This window comes from Numida meleagris, chromosome 18 (genome assembly GCF_002078875.1).
Source record: "Numida meleagris isolate 19003 breed g44 Domestic line chromosome 18, NumMel1.0, whole genome shotgun sequence".
Lineage (NCBI taxonomy): Eukaryota > Metazoa > Chordata > Aves > Galliformes > Numididae > Numida > Numida meleagris.
This window is the reverse complement of record NC_034426.1, coordinates 7,379,202-7,398,045: the sequence shown is the minus strand read 5'-3', so window position 1 is coordinate 7,398,045 and position 18,844 is coordinate 7,379,202. Positions and strand designations below refer to the sequence as shown.

At 48.1% G+C, this 18,844-nt stretch overlaps 1 protein-coding gene across 1 annotated transcript in view; it reads right to left on the bottom strand.

Annotated features, from left to right (window-relative positions):
* YPEL2 (yippee like 2) overlaps positions 1–18,091 on the bottom strand; it is a 30,850-nt gene extending 12,759 nt beyond the window's left edge. Inside the window, exons 1-2 of the mRNA XM_021415445.1 lie at positions 17,962–18,091; positions 7,555–7,867 (exon numbers count right to left, since the gene is read on the bottom strand). Of these exons, the coding sequence (XP_021271120.1) occupies positions 7,555–7,671 (117 nt within the window). The 5' untranslated portion in view covers positions 7,672–7,867; positions 17,962–18,091. The remainder of the gene's footprint in view (positions 1–7,554; positions 7,868–17,961) is intronic.

The following is an 18,844-nucleotide window of genomic DNA, read 5'->3' as shown; positions in this document are numbered from 1 at the left end:
CTTTATGGTTTGGTACTGAAGAGAGCAGCGCTTTATTACTTACTGTGGAAAAACCTGCGGGATGAAAACAAAGCCCAGCAGTTTCTTCCTGAATACTGAATGATGAAAAATGTGTCTGTTCCAGGGAATCTACGATTGCGACAGCAGCAGTGTGTTTTTCTTTCCCCTCATTTTTATGTGGGGCTGTTTTCCTGTAGGGTGATGGTGGCTCAAAGCATCCAACAACGAAACTATTTGGAAAAGGAGTGGCAGGGAAGGCGCAGCACCCTTTCTTTCCACATTAATTATTGCTACTGTATGGGCTTTAGAGATAAACACAGGACAGAACTGGGATGGAAGATGGAAACTGCTAATGCAACAGATATTTAATTAGCAGCATAATAGCAACTGTCTGTGGATCAGCAGAACACCGTATTCCATTAATGCAGCCACTGAGCTCACAACGGCACCAGCACTGACAGGGAGAGCAGATTTGCTTCTCAGCAAAACCAGTGTGTCCAAAGGAAGAGGCACAGGGCAGCAGCAGCTCTGTGCTCTGGGACAGACCCGCTGCTGTGAGCCCAAGCCAGCACAAGCACACCGTGCTGCTGAGAGGGTTTTTCTGCAGGGCCAACAACTGAACACCCAGGGAACCCGGGAAGGCTGAGCCCTCATCAACTCCATGTTCCAGCTGCAGCAAAACCCCTGATGATTCACTGCCCCCATCCATGGCAGTTCCCCAGAAAATAAATGGGAACTATGTTTTATTTATGCTCAGGTCATCAATTTTAAGGCAGAGGAAGCAGCAGGTGAAAGGAGAGTTATTTCCTTAAAGAAAGTGATTGATTAGAAAATCCGTTTTTATCCTCCCATGACAAGGATTTCTAAACCATTCTGAATTACTACCTTTTTTTTTTTTTGAACAGAATGAAGTATTTAAAAAAAAAAAATCACACAGCAATTAATTGCTGTATAAACACAATTACACCAGGAGGCACAATTTTCCTTGGGCTCTCTTTCTTCAGCAGCCACATCCTGCCTCAATCAGAGGCCTGATCCTGACTGCCTTCCACTCCCATTAAGGCCAGCCGGAACGGAGGGAGCGCAGCAACTCACAGGCTAAGCCCCAGAGGAAGCAATTACACAGGACAAAAATCTAATTTAGGTAGCCGCGCTATGGAACAGGTACTACAAATACTCATTATGCAGCTCAGATTTCACATTCTGACTTCTCCCAGAAAATGGCATTTTTATTTGTTTATTCCCCCTCTCCATCTCAAAAACAAGCTTTCCAGAGCTGCCAAGACCCACTCCTGTCCCCCCACTGCAACTGAGGGCAGCAGACACCAGCCTGTCTCCAGCAGCACCCTGGCTGCAAGAGCTCTGCCCAGCCAGGGCTGTCTCGTGGGCATCACACTCAGGAAGAGGTGCCCATTTTATTTTAAGCTGCATGGAAACCTACTTCAAGTTTACAGCAGTGAAACAGGAAGCAAAAAGACCAAAACAAAACCAAGACCCACTCGTGACTTCTTACAGGACTGCTCTGCTGCACTTAACAGCTTGAATTCTAGCAACGCTTGCAGCTAGGAGCAAAGCTCCAAATAATATCTAAGAGACAATTCATTAGGAAACAGTAGTAGAAAAACAGGATGCAAAAGCCTCTGGACAGCTGCTAGAAATGTGTGTAAGATGGATAAACCTGGTGGATAAGGAGCTAACAGCAAAATAAATGAACAGAAGCTTACTGCGCAGAGCTGAGCCAGTAAGACTAATGCAATTATGAAATGCATACACTGTGAAGACATTATTGCTGTACACTGTTCAGTCTGAGGCTGGAACAATAAGACCAGCCCTGTTTCCATTTGTAAAATGATGTTGAAATGCTAGAAATGTAGAAAAGAACCACAAGAATTATAAAGAACTGGAAAAAATAATATCTCACCGTGACAGAAAAAGCTGAATCTGTTTAGCCCATCCAAACAGCGATCAAGAGTGACCTCAGTTACTGTATACCAACAGCTTTTATACTGAGAAACAGTAGGCAGTATACATTACTTTTTTTAATAATGAGAGGAATGGTCAGTGACTAGAAACACAAGCCAGCCAAGTCTAAATCTGATGTCTTCCAACTTGTAATAATAAGGATGATTAACCACTGGAAAAAGTGACCAAGGAGAGCAGTGAATTTTCTCTCTTGAAGTCTTCAAATCAAGACTAAGTGCTTTTTCAGGAGGACAAGCTGCAATCATGATGAAACTCACTGGCCCGTGCTAGACATGATAGCTCCTCCTGACCTTAAGAGTTCATCAGTGCCAAGCTGGGAGCTTAAATTCATATTTGGGAAGAAACAAGACCTGCTTTTAAAGGAAGAAGAAACCCAGCGGGATGAAAAATGGCAAGAACTTTACCCCAAGAAGGGAACATACACCTTACCCCACAGTATTTAGCTTGTCCCCACATTAGAAATGTAGGATTTCCCCTTGACTAGTCTTGGAACTTAAATACTTCTTTCTTTTTCTATTAGATACAAGTTTTGAAACAGACACATCACCATTTTAGGGTTATTCTTCGGCTTGTGTGCACGCTCCCTCTCCCCAGCACGTTACTCCATGTCTTCAAGGTGAACTGACAAACAAATGCTGACCTGGCAGCGCTGCTTCATGAGAAACGAGGCTCTAGGAACATCACACACCACCTTCCTCATGTACCCAGAGGGGAAAGAGAAAAGGAAAGCCCAACAACTGCTGCTTACCGCAGAGCCTGCCGCACACACGGCCTATACAAGGCGCATGGGAATGCTCTGAAGCAGCTAAATTCATACATGAGTTATCTGAAAGCTAGGACCAGAAGTTTCACATCCTTTAAGATCCCACAGTTGTAACACAGAGCAAAGTTTGATGCTTTCAATATGCCGTAAGGATCAGTAGGACTACTGTACCAACGAGCTCAGCAGCCTGCTTGCCAGGCATGCAGTGTGCAGGGATGCATAATGACTGGGAGTGAGGTTTGCTCTTGAACCACACAACTCCTGTCTCAAAAGACAGCAAAAAGCTTGCAAGTGTTCTCTATAGCTAGCCACTCAACCCAGCTGAGGAAGTCAGGCACACACAAGTAGTTTTTTCTTTCCCCTAAATTCTCTGTGCTGGCATTGCTACAGCCTTTTGTGTGGAAGGATTTCACATTCATGTTCAGTATGGGTCCCAAGCAGACATCAAAGGAAAGCATTAAACTTCTTAGGCAAGCCTTAGGCTAACTTCAGAGGATACATCACTGCATAATATTCAGCATTTGGATCACAGTAATGCATGGAAAAGGAAACTGCAAGACGCCCACAAGACATTCCTCCCTACATACTTCCATAATCAGGGATATTTCTGCTGGATTACTGTTCACATGGCAAAAAAAAAAAAGTCAGCAACCAGGACACCCATGTGGCTGCACTTGGCCTTTCTGCTCAATCCCATCCTTCTCTACTGGACAGCAGATACATAAGAACTCATACAGAAAAGACTGACAGCTTCAGAAGCACGGAGTAGGTAGAAACCAATACAGTGTCTGCTCTTCTGAGAAAGAGAGGAAATGCTCTTTACGCTGTTGAGTGTCTACTACGTTAGCTGTTCCCCAGGCCACACTAGGAAGTGATGCAAAAGCACACTTCTCAAAGAAGCCCCTCCATCTCCTTTCCAGAGGGGCTGTGCCATCACCGACTACGGAATACATTTTTCTTAAAGGTTCTACAAACCATGGGATGTTGTGCCTCGGAAAGAGAAATGCAAGAGCAAGTACCTCCAGTTATTTTTTTTGGTAATTGGAAATCTGAAGTACTGAAATGTGCTTTTTAACTACAGTCGCCTGGCACAATATTTTGTTTTTACAGTAAAGCCAGAGTGGATTAGGACATACTGTACTAATTCACAAGAGCAGACAGCATCTGCTCCAAAGCTTTATCTTCCAAGCAGACTGGACAAAACAGCAGTATTTCAATGGTACGGTAGGGAAAAGAGGAACAAAGACATTTAGTGACTTACTGTTACACAGGAACCTGTTGCAGGTCTAGGTTGCATTCCCAGAGTCTCAGCCCACTCAGGCATTGGAAAAAGCAATGAAATAAGAGTACGCACTATATTTGGCACTCACTTCTAAATCATACATTGCTACAAGGGAACAAGAGCCTCCACTCACATTAATGCAAGGCACCGAAGGAACATATAAATGAGAACTAGTTATTCACTCCACCCATCTATCTGATCACCTTCTATTTCCTAAGTCAGTAAAACCTTTCTTGGCCAGACGATCCAACCCACAATTTAGATCTCATTACAAATCAGACGTACTAAACCACTTTCTCCCTTTGGTTGCAGAAGATAAAAGGCCAAGTGCGCAGGCAACATTTTAGTAACTGGCTTCATGTAACAGTTTCAGATTTTCTTTAAAAGCTTCAGCATCGATTATTTTCTTTAAATAGCAATGGGTTATTGAGAGACCTTCCATCCATTTTAATGCACAAGGTTTTCCTGAAGAAGGAAAGCAAGCAAAAAATCAGTCCTGCAAAGGCGTAGTTGTTGAAGAGTTTCTGATATCCAGCCCTGGCAAAACACCGAAGCCAAAGTTAACACTGGTGCTGAAGGACGAAGAGGAGAAACGCAGAGATGAAAAGGAAATAAAGTATGGATCGACCCAGAACAACGCTGGGATTCAGCTCCAGCCAGTGCTTCAGCCAGCAGCGTGAGCCAGTGCTGCAATTTGTATGTAGCCAAAGGAGCTAAAGGCTCATGGCGTGCATAGCAGCACAGCTCTCATGCAGTCTTTGTATTACTTGGGACAAAATGAATATAGGAATTAATTTCTTTGAGCAAAAACACCAACACCCTGCTGTTACATAAAAGCCTGTTTTCTGGGGAGCGCTTCCAAAGATGGTGTCATCTGGGCTGTTCTGAATCAAGCGACAGTCAGGTTCAAGATGGGATACGCTGCAGACTGAGAAGCACTGGTCTGAAATAGTCTCCTGTTCCTTCTTCAGTCCTCACGGCGCTTGTTCCTTCCTTCAGTTTGTTAGATTTTCATATGGAAAATGAGCATGGCAATTCCACCTCCTGGTTCTCAGATGCTAATATAAGTCTGTGATGAAAGCACTGCAGAAGGCCTCGGGGAGATGTTTAAATCCTAACTCAAACAGATAAAAAGATGACTATTTAAGTTTGCCTGGGAAAGTCTCTGCGCATATTGGAAACCCCTTGAGGCAGGGACTGCCCTTCTGCTCTCAGTTTAATGGTCTGTTGTACAAATTACGATTGCACAATTATTTTTATAAAGTTTTCAATTACACAAAGAATGCATCTTACTGAGGTTTATAACTGTGAGAAATAAAACCTAAAACCCCAAACCCTTTGGATTCAAGCTGTACAACCCGCTAACGTTCCATCAGCAACGCGCTCCCAACACTATTACAAGGTCACACCCCGGTCCACAACGAGTAGATACAGGCATCCCAGCACACTGTAGCTAATACTTCCACAATTCAACACACAGCTTTGTTTCACGTTTTCAGATCTTCCCTCCTGCATTTGTATTTTAGCAGTGGGCATTCCTGGGCAGTTTCTGTATGCTTTGATGGCTGGAAGCTCAAATTCCAAGCAGGGGGAAGTGGTACTGCCCTGCTGGAAGCTACTTACCTGCAAAGCTGGCTGACTACACAGGAACATAAGAGGCACAGACGTGCAACAAGAAGGAGAAAGAAGCATCAAAGGTGAAACCAACGGGCACGCATTGCCACGTGCTCTCCCTCGCTCAGGACCAGGCATGTTGGAAAGAGTAAAGCACAAATTCTGACCTACAATGAACAAAGAAAGCAAAACCTATCTCCTTCTTTATCCAGCAAAGCATCTTTCGGGTCTCAGCCCAAAATCCAGCTTGCAACAACTCTCCCAGTGGAGAGGCAGGGGAGTGACTACTTCATTTTACAATTATCAGAACTGTGCACAGGAGCAAGGGCCTGAAGGCACCTAGCTGGTCTGAGAGGCAGGATGTGCTTCATGCCCAGACCTGGGCACAGACTGCTAACTCTGCTGTTGACATTAACATTTCAAAACCTCTTTCTGTTGTGGAAATGTACAGCCTCCTCCTCTTTAAAACCTGGAGGCTTTACAGCCCTCCTCTGCTGAGAGCCACCGCCACCAGAACAAGAAGAGCCCCCAGGAGGCCCAGAATGACTCAGATGTGACAGCCTTAGAGGAGGCTTGTCTACAGAAGCTGAAAAAAACCAACACTGTAGCAGACTGCAATCAGCATAATTCATAGCAGAATGCTGAAATTCAACTCCTTGGCACGGAGATAACATCACAGAGGTGCAACCATACAACCACCAAGAGGAAAAGGAAGAAGGCAGCCTCCAATGGAAGATGACACATCTGAACACCCAACATAAAGAATCCAAGAGGATCCTTCCAGCCGTACAATCAATGCCCTTGACGCAAGGTGACCCATTCTTATCTTTCCTGTGCAAACAGGAAGGGGGGAAGCACGATACCCTTTCTACCAGGCAGAGCACCTCTGGGCCTTGTGATCCTGCCCTCTCTCCTCAGGCTGCTCCAGAAGCTAAACTCGTTTAAGTTGCACACATACACACAGCTCAAGCGCAATTTCCTCTCATCTCAGCTAATAAATCTTACAGTACATCTGCTTTTTTCTGAACACACACTTTATGAGCTGAATAAACTTTATGGAAGAGTTGATTGCCAAGGCAGCCAAAAGCTGGAAACCTGATGCTTGACCACAGCCAGGCACAGCAGGCTCCAAGAAAGTTCAGCAGCAGCAGCTTTTGCACATCAGAAAGAGCTTCTCTAACTGGCCTGCTCCCCCTGCAAAGAGCCCGAACTTTCTGGCTCTGAATGCTTTTCATTCAGCTTCTCCTCAAGACTCTTCCCCTTGTGATCAAGAGATCATAAGAGCGAGCAGCATCCTTTCAATCTTATCAGCACAGAGCACAGCCCAGCGTCCATCCCTTACTTTTTCACTGCATATTTTTTAGTTTGGAGGCTGTCAAAACAACGCGAATTTGAGCAATAATTCAATGGTCTTTGCAAAGACAACTTACATTTCAGTAGAAGCACCAGCAAACCTTCCCTTAAGTAAGGGCTTTAGGGAAGTTGCTTGGAACAGATCAATATTTAACAGAGAGAACACTTCCAGGCACTTCTACAACTCTTGATCATGCAACAACCCTTTGGCAATGCTGACAAGCATGTACACAAACAAGTACTGGGAAGGCAGTCTGCAGTCCTGGCCATCAGTTAGCACAGTTTCACAGCTGGAAATGAGAGGGAGGAGCCAACATCATGGGAAGAAACAGACCCCCCAGTAAGCACTCTAAGGGCCCCAGTTTGGAAACCCATCCCCTGCAGCTATTTTCCAAGTGACTTAAAACAAAAGCAGCAGCTCACACACACAGAGCCATGGTCTAAGAGCCCATTTTCTGCACAGAAACCACAGTACCGGTGAAGGCCAGGCATCTGCACAGAGACTGATCCACAGCGCAGGCAAATGCACCGCACCCGCAGGGTGAGGTCACGCACGTACCTTGGAAATGAGTTCATCGTGGTTAGCAAGATGAGCCCTGCAGTGAATGCAGCTGTAGGTCCTGTGGCATGAAGGCAGATATGCCTGGAAAGTCTTGGACCTTGTCATCTTCACCATTGGAGCCACCGAGCGCTGCGTGAACTCCGGGGTAGCCCAGGAGGCACTGCCGCAGGACGGGTCACACGGGAAACACCGGAAGACACAGGTAAAGGCCGTGGTTTGGCAGGGGATGGGTGTGGGGCAGGCTCCACACACTGGTGACAGCTTCAGAGGAAGAGATTCAGGTCTAGGGGACGGAGGGCTTCACACAGACCTACGTTCAAAACAGAGCAGAGATGGAACACTCAGCACAGGTGCTGCAATGTGAGCCGTGGGGGTCTCCTGGCCAAGCGTCTGATGGCAAGCAGAGAGGAGAGAGCAGCCAGAGACAGGCACGCTGTCTGCGGGTCAGACCGACACGCATTCACGTCTGCTGGCTGCCTGCCCTCACATCGCCCTGCTGCTGCTATCTACCATCTTCCTATCACTCAAGCACTCACCATCTCTATTCATTCTTCCAACGCTTAATGGATTTGGAACGAACTACAGACGTACAAAGATGCGAACGAGATCATTTTCATCAAGCCTCGTCTCCCAGACGCCTCAGGGAACAGCACACACCCAGGCCCAGTGTTGCAGCAGCCCAGGGAGCAGTCGGGCTCCAGCAGCTCCTGCGAAAGCCGGGCCCTGGTGCTGTGCGAAGGCTGGGAGCTGAGCTCGGGCTTCCTCTGCCACCAGCAAGTGCACGACTCACCAGACCAGATCTACCCTCCCATCTGCCCTAGCTTCCACATAGGAAATGGAAGATTACTTCATTGTGCTCACCTTCATAATTTGCTGCAAGCTCTGAAGGCAGGAGCTACTCTACCAACTGCACTCTAGTGTTTTTTTTTCCCCCTCAGAACAACCAACAGCAGCCAAAGTGAGAAGCCTCCAAGACTACCCCTGATAACAGGGAACACAGCTACAAATCCTATTCAGGATGCAAACACCTATTTCCTATCCAACCTTATCTGACAGAACCTGCTGGGCAGCTCAAGCCTGGGTTATTTTGCTGGCAAAAATCAGTTTTCCAGATCCTACATCCACAAACCTTACCAGGTAACAAATGCTTCCTCTGAGGCTGGAAGCAGCAGAAGTGAAGCAGCTCCCCTCCCTGCCCGGTACATGGCGTGCATGCATGCTCCAGAAATTAACCGTGGGCTCTGGCTGCTCCTCCCGTGAGGATTTTCCCTTCCATGAAATAAGCGATTGTGTTCACTTCCTGAGTCTGCACTTTGTCTATCAAATACTGCAACAATCCCCTCTCTTAAAATAAAACAAAAACAGGAGGAAAAAAAATAACACCCAAACCTGACCTGCAATGGAAATTTCTAAAGGGAACAAAACAGAAAAGTACAGAAGCTTAAAGCTGGTCTCTAAGCCAGCGTGTGTAACCAGCCTGAAGTGCAGCTGATCATCTTCCAGGTGAGAGCAAAGCCAGCCCAGGTCCCCACAGTACCAGAAGAGCTCCCCTGGAGCCCCAGCAAAGCAGCAAGCTCAGGGCTCACAGCACAGCGCTGCTGGACTTGGATAGCTCTAAGCAAATGCATCTCTTTATTTGCTGAAGGGGAAACCGTTCCTTCAGAGTGTGATGGAAACCAAGATGTTTATTGGGGAACTGAATGCAGGACCCAAGAGAATTGCTGCAGGAGGTGGTCCTGCAGAACTCCTGCCCACAGCCCACTTACAGAACAGCAGATCAGACTGAAAGAGCAATAAAAATCAGGCTGTGAATCCGTTACTGCTGCCTGCTGGAAAGTCTCATGTGCAAGCACTGTCAGACATATTTGCAGGAAAAAAAAACCAAAAACAACGAAAAAACCACCCCAACACTCATCACCTTGGTACCAAAGCACCATTTATGGAAAGCTCTGTCTCTTAACACTTCTGCTCCTAAATCTTCTTGTCATTGCCGAAAAAGAAGATTCAAGGCATCTAAGATGCATTTGTGCTTCTGAAGGCATTCCCCTCCAGACCTACCAGGTGCTGGGCAGCCCTGCAGAGCCTGCACCGTGTGCACAGCTTCCCAGCACAGTACTGCAAGCATCACACTGGGGAGCTGCCACAGACACACATGGACACCACTCAGCACACAGCCCAGTGCTCACCACAATATGGTCAACAGGAGGCAGGCACTGGTAAGCCAACCTGATACTTGATTTGTTGGTTTTGGTTTCAACCCCCCTCCCCAAAAATATTTTTTTTCTGCTTTCCGGAAAGCAGATCCTCCTCTAGTCAAATGGGAAAAAGATTCTTACTCATCCTGAAAACTGCTGATAAAGCCCATCTATCATGATCATAATAGTCAGCACTTACGTGGCACTTTTCATCCTTAAAGCTCTTTGCAAACACTAACTAATCAGATTAACCTTTTGCAATTAAAGTTACAGCGAGAGCTCTGGAAGGCCCATCCTGACACAGAAGGGCTCGCTCTCCAGCTTGTCAGAAATGAAACCTGCTCCTGTTGAGCCAGAAAGGCTCTGCCAGGGGTGGAACTGGCCAACCTGCGCCCTGTTTGATGCACAGCTGCATCTCTGGACCTCAGCAGATCAGTATGGAAGCCAAGCACGACCACGCTGTAAGGCAAAGCAGTGTCAGAAAACAACAGCTTACAGCAGACAGACCAGCTGAGAAACAAGAAAGATTTCACTTGACTTCTGAACGAGCAAACAGACTGTCAAAACCTGTGTTTACACTGACCTAATCAAATGGTGCTATCTTCTCTCTGCTTGCTCCCTTTTCTACAAGATGAGTAGGTAAACACACACCAGCCAGCAGTTCTGCTACTTCCCTCCCATACCATTGTGCCAAACATTTCTTTTCCCATCAGGTGCCCATCACAGCAGCCTGAAAAGCACTCCACAGGCATGCTAGAAGCCAAATGGAGACACAAGTGATGCCCAGCTAGAATAATGTAAGAGGAATGCCTTATTTGTTTGCTGACCTAAGCACCAGTGCTCTGGAACAATGAGTAGAACAGGAAAAACTACAGCTACGTGGTATCACAGAGAACCCAACAGCACACACACAGACAACGTGCAGCACGCGCCTTTCTGCAAAAACATTTCATGAGCATTCATTCATTTGACCTCGAAACATATTTCATGTCAGCAAAAACACGTGACCTTTCAGGAGACAAATTTAATTGAGAAGGTATCTGGGCACAGATTAAGACGAATTGTAATTCTTGTTCTCAGTACTGTGCTGAGAAGGCAAAATAAATGGATCGCTTTGCTAAAGGCAGAGGAGAGAACAGAGACCTGGGAGGTAAGAGCTTGCTGGGAAACCTGGCTGAGATGCTAAGTAAGGAACCATCTATGGAAAAAAAAACTTCAGAACTCCTCCATACATCATACAAGCAGTGCCTTAATAAAAAAAGCTTTGATGACTTAGTTCTTGTGCCCAATAATGTTAGAGAGATGAGAATCTGCATCCCGCATAATCCAGTATTTCTCTTTCATAATTCAAGAGAAATTTACTTTTGGAATGTATGCAATCAAGTCAGTGGAACAGAAATTTGTACGCACTAATTAATCCGCAAGAAGTCAGAAGGCTGGTTGAGACAAAAGGAATGAATTCTAGGGAAAAGCTTATCAGCATCATCTGCTGTGGCAATCAGCGCGGATCAGCCGCACGCACCGCTGGAGTGCACTGCGCATGCCACGGCTCCCTGCCTCGTCCTGCAAAGTCAGATATCACCCCATGAAGAAAAAAAGCCACGACATTTTGCTATTCAGACAGATTTTAGCTCCGTATTCACCCTTCATCTGCCTAACAGCCGCTTTTCACAGTAAGTTGTTCGGTAATTCGGTAAACACAAAAAAGGAGAAAGGCAAAATCTGTGCCAAATGCTGGCTACATAAGGTTACTGCTGGTACAAGCCCATATGCCACAGCAGCAGAGAACAAAAGCCATTATACAGCCTCGTTTTGCATGAAACCCACGTGCAATGCAGCCCAGAGGCAAGCGTTCCTGTTCACTCTGACAGGACAAACAGCAGGTCTGTTGGGTTTGAGGGCTTGTATTACAGATTATTTGCTTTTTAAGATTTAGCTGGTAAAATGCTTAGCAGAATGCAGCAAATGCCACAGAAAGCTGCCTGGAGCGGTTCTGAAAAAGCCCATCTGTCTGGAAACCCAACCTTCCTTCTTTGGTGTCTCTTCTCATTAACATAGGAAGAACTAGAGATGTACTTATGCTGAGTGTAATTAGAGCACAGGGGGAATCAGACTGGGGGAGTTCTTTGTTTCCACAAGGTCACCAACCTTAGCAGCCAACACTGCTCCAGGTTCTTAGCATGGTTTTAATAAAAGGCTTGAGGTAAGCACACGTGCTTATCAGTGCTTTCCTCACATGGAAGCTACCTGAACAATGCTTAACACATTGCAGCTTGAAAGAGGCTAGTCTCTAGCACATCACTGGGTTCTCCCAGTCCCCATGGGATCAGCAGCAGAAGTGCAGAAACTGAAGCTCCAGATTGCTGGCAGAGCTGGGAGCCTTCGCACTCGGACGATGCAGTTCTGCAGTGAGGATCCTGGAGTGGTCTGGGAGACTCTCACCATGGCACAGATCAGCAACAGCTTTGGAAAATTGAAGCCAGATCTGAAGATAGCAGGGTACGATATAGGTAGTGAAAGGCTCTGAAAGAAAGGGCGATCATCTTGAAATTAAACATGGAACACAAGGGAAAACCAACTGAAGAAGTAAAACATGGGGTAAGTAACACTCTCCTACTTCTTCAGGATCTGAAATGCACCAACTTCAAACTCTGGGTAAGCAGCACCAGCAGTACTGCCATGGTCAACAGAAGTCATAACTGATACATGAACTTTAAGTGTCCTTTCCTAATGCCTGTGTTCTTCCAGCTCATTCTCCAGCCCCTGCAAGCCCATGAAGAAAGGGAAATAACAGTGAAATGACAGACTGCATTTACCTTTATTTTGTTCAGATTCATGCACAGAATTGCACTACAGAAACAGCACGGAGCAGGCCTCTCTCTTAGATCACCTTCAACCAAAAATAAACTTCATTCCTGTTATTCCTCTGGATATGTCCCCACGAGCCACTCACCTCTATGGGCCCTGACTCCCTCATCTGCAGCCTGGAGACAGCCCTCACCCCTGGAAGCACTCCATGACCCTGGGAAAAAGCATCTGCAGAGGTGGAAGGGAACCCACCACGCTGACACCAAAAGTACTGCAGACAACCGGCAGGTAACCACTAGAGGGCATCGAGAAGAGATGCAGGAAGCAGCAATCAGAGGCCACCTGGCCACAGAGAATCAGGGACGGGCACACCAACCTCGCTGCACCTGCCACGTTCTCACAGCTTGTCAGGAAAAGCATCAGTTACAGATAAAAACGTCACTGCAGTTGTATCGATCAAAGGAACAAACAGCAAATCTTCACACCTCACATGGGTTAATTCCCCCCGCCCCAAAGTCTGTCTGGCTTTGTTACTGTGCAAAGTAATGCTCTTTGTCCATAAGCCAAGATAATTCATGAAAAAAAAAAAAAAAGGTTTTAAATTGCTCTTCTTAGAGTTGATTTGCCTTTTGTCAGTTTGGAGATTCAATCAAATTAAACAGAAAAGGATTAAAAAAAACCTAAGAAAACCATCCACATCAGTGCATTTTCAGGAGCTCAAGTGCAATGGTGTCATTACGAGCAGTTCCAGGGGATGGCTGCATTCTCAGCAGAAGCTTTCTCGCATCGAGCTGCAGCTCACGACCGACTGGAAACAAAAGGAACAGGTTAAAGTACCTCAGCAAGATGCTGCACAGATGCTTCTTCCCCGGCTGCAGACTACCAGGAGAACTTGCTGAATTCATTTACAGTCCCAGGGCTGGACTCAGCCCATTCAGGCCCACCAAGCGTCAGAATTGCTAACTCATCTCTCCCTGCACAAGAGGACAAAGCATCCTGTTCAAAACAACCCGATCCGATACACTGCAGGCATCATCATGGAAGGCAAGGGAGAGAAATAAATCTGAAAAAAAAAAAAAAAATCCAGAAAATGCTTCTCTTTACAATTTCATCAATTCGAAAAGATGCAGGACAGCTGGCACAGACATCCTCTCACAGGGCTGGCTTCAAAATTAGCTACCCTTCCTGAGCCTGCCTCTGAAACTGCATGCACATGGACTGCAAGGCTCAGCCTCTGCCAGAAGAATGACTGACACCCCTGCCTGAATCCTCATCCCACTTGCCCACGAGTTGCCTGGCAGCAGCATCTTTGCAATGCAGAAGAGCCTGCGCTGCTGAGGACAGGCAGCACTGCAGGCATCAGAGCTGCACGCTGCCCACCTGCGCTTGGCAGGTACGCGCCGTCATGGCTGAGCTCCACCATCAGTCACAACAGATGCCAGCATCACTTGCCAAACCGGAGGAGGGCACATGCATGCAGAAAAGCAGCACGGTGGCCTGGACAGATTTGGAACGAGCCAGCGCTTACTTTTGCTCCTACCAGCAAACCCCACTTGTGCCACAAATAAATAAAAACCGCACGCTGAACTAATTTAAAAACACAAACGACTCCATTTCCTCCTTTACATTTCAAGAGAATTCATGCCAGCATCCCACTTGGAGGGATCACAGTCCTTCTTCCAAACTGAGCAAGTACACCCAACGCAGCAGCGTGAGGGAGCAGCGATGGCTCATGCACAAGGCAAGATGTAGCTCTCAATCCACAGCCATCTTCCTGCTGAAGAAAGCTATGTGCTCAACACAATGGCAGCACATGGAGGATATCATGCTCTGCCAAAGTTAGGCATATACAGCATCCTACAAAACAGAAGGCCTCACCACCTTGGGCTTGCACTGCCCAGAGGCGTGTGCTATGGGAGACTCAATGGCTTCACTTTTTACCAGACCTCTTTTTCTGACTAATGCAAAGGATAACATCCCAAATTCTGGCCAACCTCTTTCAGAAACACTTTCAGTGCAACAGCTGCCACATTAATGAGGCACATACTTTCCACAGTAGTTCAGTCATCATCCCTCTAGCTCACATTTCCATTGAAGGCACAGGGCACCTATGCCAAGGGAGAAAGCTCAGGTGAAGATTTACAGCCTGAATCTTCACACAACAGATACTTTACAACCGAGCTGAGTTTAAATGGTCAAGTCAGCTGTTACCCTACCAGTTTGTGGTTTAGTTCCTCCTGGATATCCTCACCAGCCTGCTCAGCACTGCCAAGGTATATGAGCTGACTCGCCTCTCACAGTTCCGTGCCTACAGACAAATGCTTCTGCTGGGAGTTCCTGGGATTCTCATTAATTTTTTTTCATAGTTAATTATTAACTCTTTTTTTTGTGTGTGAGGCTGGGCAATCTGCTTTTAATAACATATTGCTTGAGCCATCCTGTACTAATATTTCATCAGTGAAACTTAAATCATCCAGAGTGCTGTGGCTGAGCTGTGCAATCCCTAGGTCATACCACGCTACATTTTTCTCCTCGTAACGAAGTTGCTGCCAACGTGAAACAGGAGAAGCAAGAGTGCAGCTCTGACAGTGCTCTGCCTTCCCCCTCAGGGGATCAAACCTTCCTCTGAAGGGCAAACTCAAAGCATCCTCATCTCCTCTAACTTCCAATAGCTTTCGCAAGACCTGGGGAGTTCTGTTCTGCATGAGTCCCAACTGCAGTCAGTTGAAAAGTTCTGTGTTTTTGTGAGTCAGCAGAACGTCCCACCTTCCAGCACGCTGTAACAATGCTCAAACAGGCACGGAGAAGCCATGTCCAGGTGGACACGTAAGCTGGCACCGGGACCGGAAGGCAGCACACACAGGTTGCACTCCCACAGCTGCCCGTGACTCACATCGCATGGCACTGTCATTCATTAAAGCAAGAGTGAAGTGGGGATAATAGCTATTTACTAAAAACAGAGGAGTGTGATTAGCTTTAATTAGCACTGTCAAGTGACTCGAGATTGTCAGGTACAAGATGTGGGAGAGCTAAGCCTTATTAATTACGTTACTTCCTGCAGCCTTAAGTAGCTCGGCCAGTCCAGTGACACTTCCGGACACACAGCCGCTCCGGCGCAATATCCTGCCTTGGTGAGGGCACCCAGACAGGTCCAGCACAACCAGAACATGGCAGCAACCAGCTCACACACTGCAGGGCTGCTGCCTGGGCAGCATTTTCTCCTGCCACCAGAGGCCAAACTACAGAAAGGCTTTGTTTCTGTAAGAGGAGGTCCAGGTGCCCGGCTGGCATCGCACCACTAGCGGACGTGCTGATTTCCCACATAAAGATGTGTTCTGAGGAAATGAAAAATCCTCGAGTCAGAGTGGTCAGATCTCCTCTGTGCACCTGCCTTGGCTTCAGGAAGGAAAAGGAAACCTGTCCTTTGCCTTTCGTTACTGCCATTAGATCTTGAAGACAAGACCTCCGCATTAACAAGCACAGGAAAGAGGGAACCAACTGAAGGACTGGCTTACAGAAAAGAAAGGAAGCTGTATGTTTTGCAATCGTTTCAAAGTGATAAATCCATTCTGCTTCGCAATTCCACCTCGCGCCTCTGATTGGCTTCAAAGCAGCTAGGAGAAATGAACTCCCAATTTCTCCACTCAAAACTCCACTTTGTGATCACTCTTGGACTCCACTTTCCTGGCACTTCATAGCTGATCTAGTGATCATGACCTAGCCAGCTCATGACCAGAGCCCAGCGAAGCCCTGGTTTTATTGACTTTTCTTCAAGAGCTTTCTACACACATGGCAAAAGGTAAGATCATGATGCAAGACCAATAAATAAATGTTTTTTACTCCTCCGCAGTCCTTGTAATGCTTATATAGTACCACATTAGATCAAGGAGTTCCCACTTTCTAAAAAGCTACACCAGAGTGACCAGTTCCTTAATTAAATTCTCTCTCAGCAGCAGGTATTTGCCCATGAGCCTTTGAGGGAATGAGGAATTACAGGTAGCAACGCTGCCTTCCGCAGAGCAGCCCTGACTCAACTGCCCACACCAAGCAGCAAAGAGAGGAAATCACTCAGTCAAGATCTGTGATCCAGAGGACACAAGGGAGCTCAGTGACCAGCACAGCTTTGCCAGTTGTTCCAACACTGGCACCGTGAAAGAGAACCTGCAAGAAAGGTTAAAAAAAATGAAAATAATAATAAAAAGAAGTGCTTGACATCACCACCATTCCCAGCGTTACCTTCAAAGCACTAAGGGCTCACTTTTAAACGTTTGGGTTTTTTTTTTTCCCCCCCCAGCAGGCGACAAGAGTTAGGGATCCAGCAAGAAAAGAACATCTTCTTAATTCCCCCTTCAAGCACAGCCATTACACAGCAAACTGTTTAAAGGAAACCAGAGGCGTGGATCCCATCGCGCTGAGGTCTTAAAGCAAAATAAATGGGGGTACTCTGCTAGCACGAAGCCACCGAACGCGTCCTCCCCAGGAATCCTCTCAAACACCATAAGCACAGCTCTCAGCATCAGCTCTTTTCCGATCTCCTAACTCAGCAAAGGCCTCTCTGTGCTACCCAGCCTAAGCTTTAAGTAACTGTAAACGCATTAGCAGAAAATCCCTATCGGGAGCACGGAGCAGGCCCTGGGAAGGCAGCGTCCTGCCCCAGCGCTGCGTGAGCCCAGGCACGGCTCGGGGCCTTCCTCTTTCTGTATTCTCATACAGAAGGCACAGAGCAGCGAGGTCAGATTCAGCTGTAGGGGCAGAACTTCTTTTTCTACGTCGCTAAAACTGCATTTAAAACTGAAAAAAAAAAAAAACAACAAAAAAACTAACCCACCAAACAGATTCTTTTGGGTTCCAAATTCAGCACTCCAACCTTCAGCTCCAGACCCGCGGCTCCTTCTGCCATCCCCGACTTCCCCGGTGTTTCTGGACCGAACCCAAAACTTTCCGTGGGAAGGCACAAGACAAAGGACCGGCCCTTCGCCCTCTGCTCCCACCGCAGCCGGGGGAGCCCCCTCACAGCGAACCGGGGCCGCGGGGCAGGGCCCGCTCCGAGCCCCCTCAGCCCAGCAGCAGCACGGGCCTCACCCCAGGCCCCGGAGCTCACCTGCGGCTCCGGCGCTGCACTTCCCTCCCCGACAACCATCCCACCCCCTCCTCCTGCGCTCCTCCCCCTCCCCTCGCCGTCCCTTCCCCGCTCCCCAGCCCCACGGAGCTGCTGTCCCCCAACACCCTCCCGAGCCCCCTCAGCGGGACGCGCGGCGCCGAGGCAGCGACGCCGGACGGAGGGACGGCCCCGCCGCGGTGAAAGCGGCGGGGAGAGGCGGGAGCAAGCGGCTGTGACGCAGCTCGGCCCGCTCGCCCAGCGCCCGACCTCAGCCCTCGGCCCCAACCGCACCGCACTCACTCGCCTCGGAACGCGTCCCCAGCGCAGACGGAGCGCGGCCACCGACGCGCACCAGGCAGCCCCGCAGCGCCCTCCCCCTCCCACCGGCGTCCTCCCCTTATAAGAACACCCGCCCTCTCCCTTTGGCCACGAGTGGCACCGCCTCCGGCCAATCGCCGCCCGCTGGCACATAGCAACAACCCTCCGATTGGTCAGGAACGGCCGCAGCCCATTTTTTCCCTACCAATCGGAGCGCGGGGCAGAGGGGCGCTCCCGCCCCCCCCCGCCGCGGACACACGCACACACACACACACAGCGACGCGCAGCGCGTTCCCCCCGCCCCGCCGCCGTCGGCCTCGCGCAGGCAGCAGCTGGGCGGCGGCAGCCAATGGGAGCGGCGCTGGCGCTGCCGGCGTGCAGCGCGGAGGGGGCATAACAAACAGCGCCGCTTCCTCTTAAAGGCGCGGGCACGGGGGCTCCTCCCAAAGCCACAGCCCTGAGGGCTTTTAGTATCGATCAGCGAGCGAGGCCGGGCCGGTGAGTGGGATAAGCCTGGAAAAGGGGCGTTATTCAGGAGGCGTGACGCTGCCCTCTGAAAAGATGCGTTCAGCTTATCCTACAGCTGAAGAGCATCCGTCATTCCTCTCTTTGCGAACACCCCGTTTGGAACCTCAGCAAGACAGCCGGCGCTTCCCTGCTCAGCGCCTGACATCAGCGTCAGCTTTTATCATCGTTTTATTATGATTTAGACAAAGTAAATGATAAAGCATCACTGGCCAGGGCTAAATTTTGCTATTTGATGTACCACAGCAGCATGGAGAGGGGAGAAAGCGTCACGTCACTCCCGTTAACTCGAGACTTTGAGTGCTGCACGGTACTTTAATCGGTAAGCGAAAAGATCCGT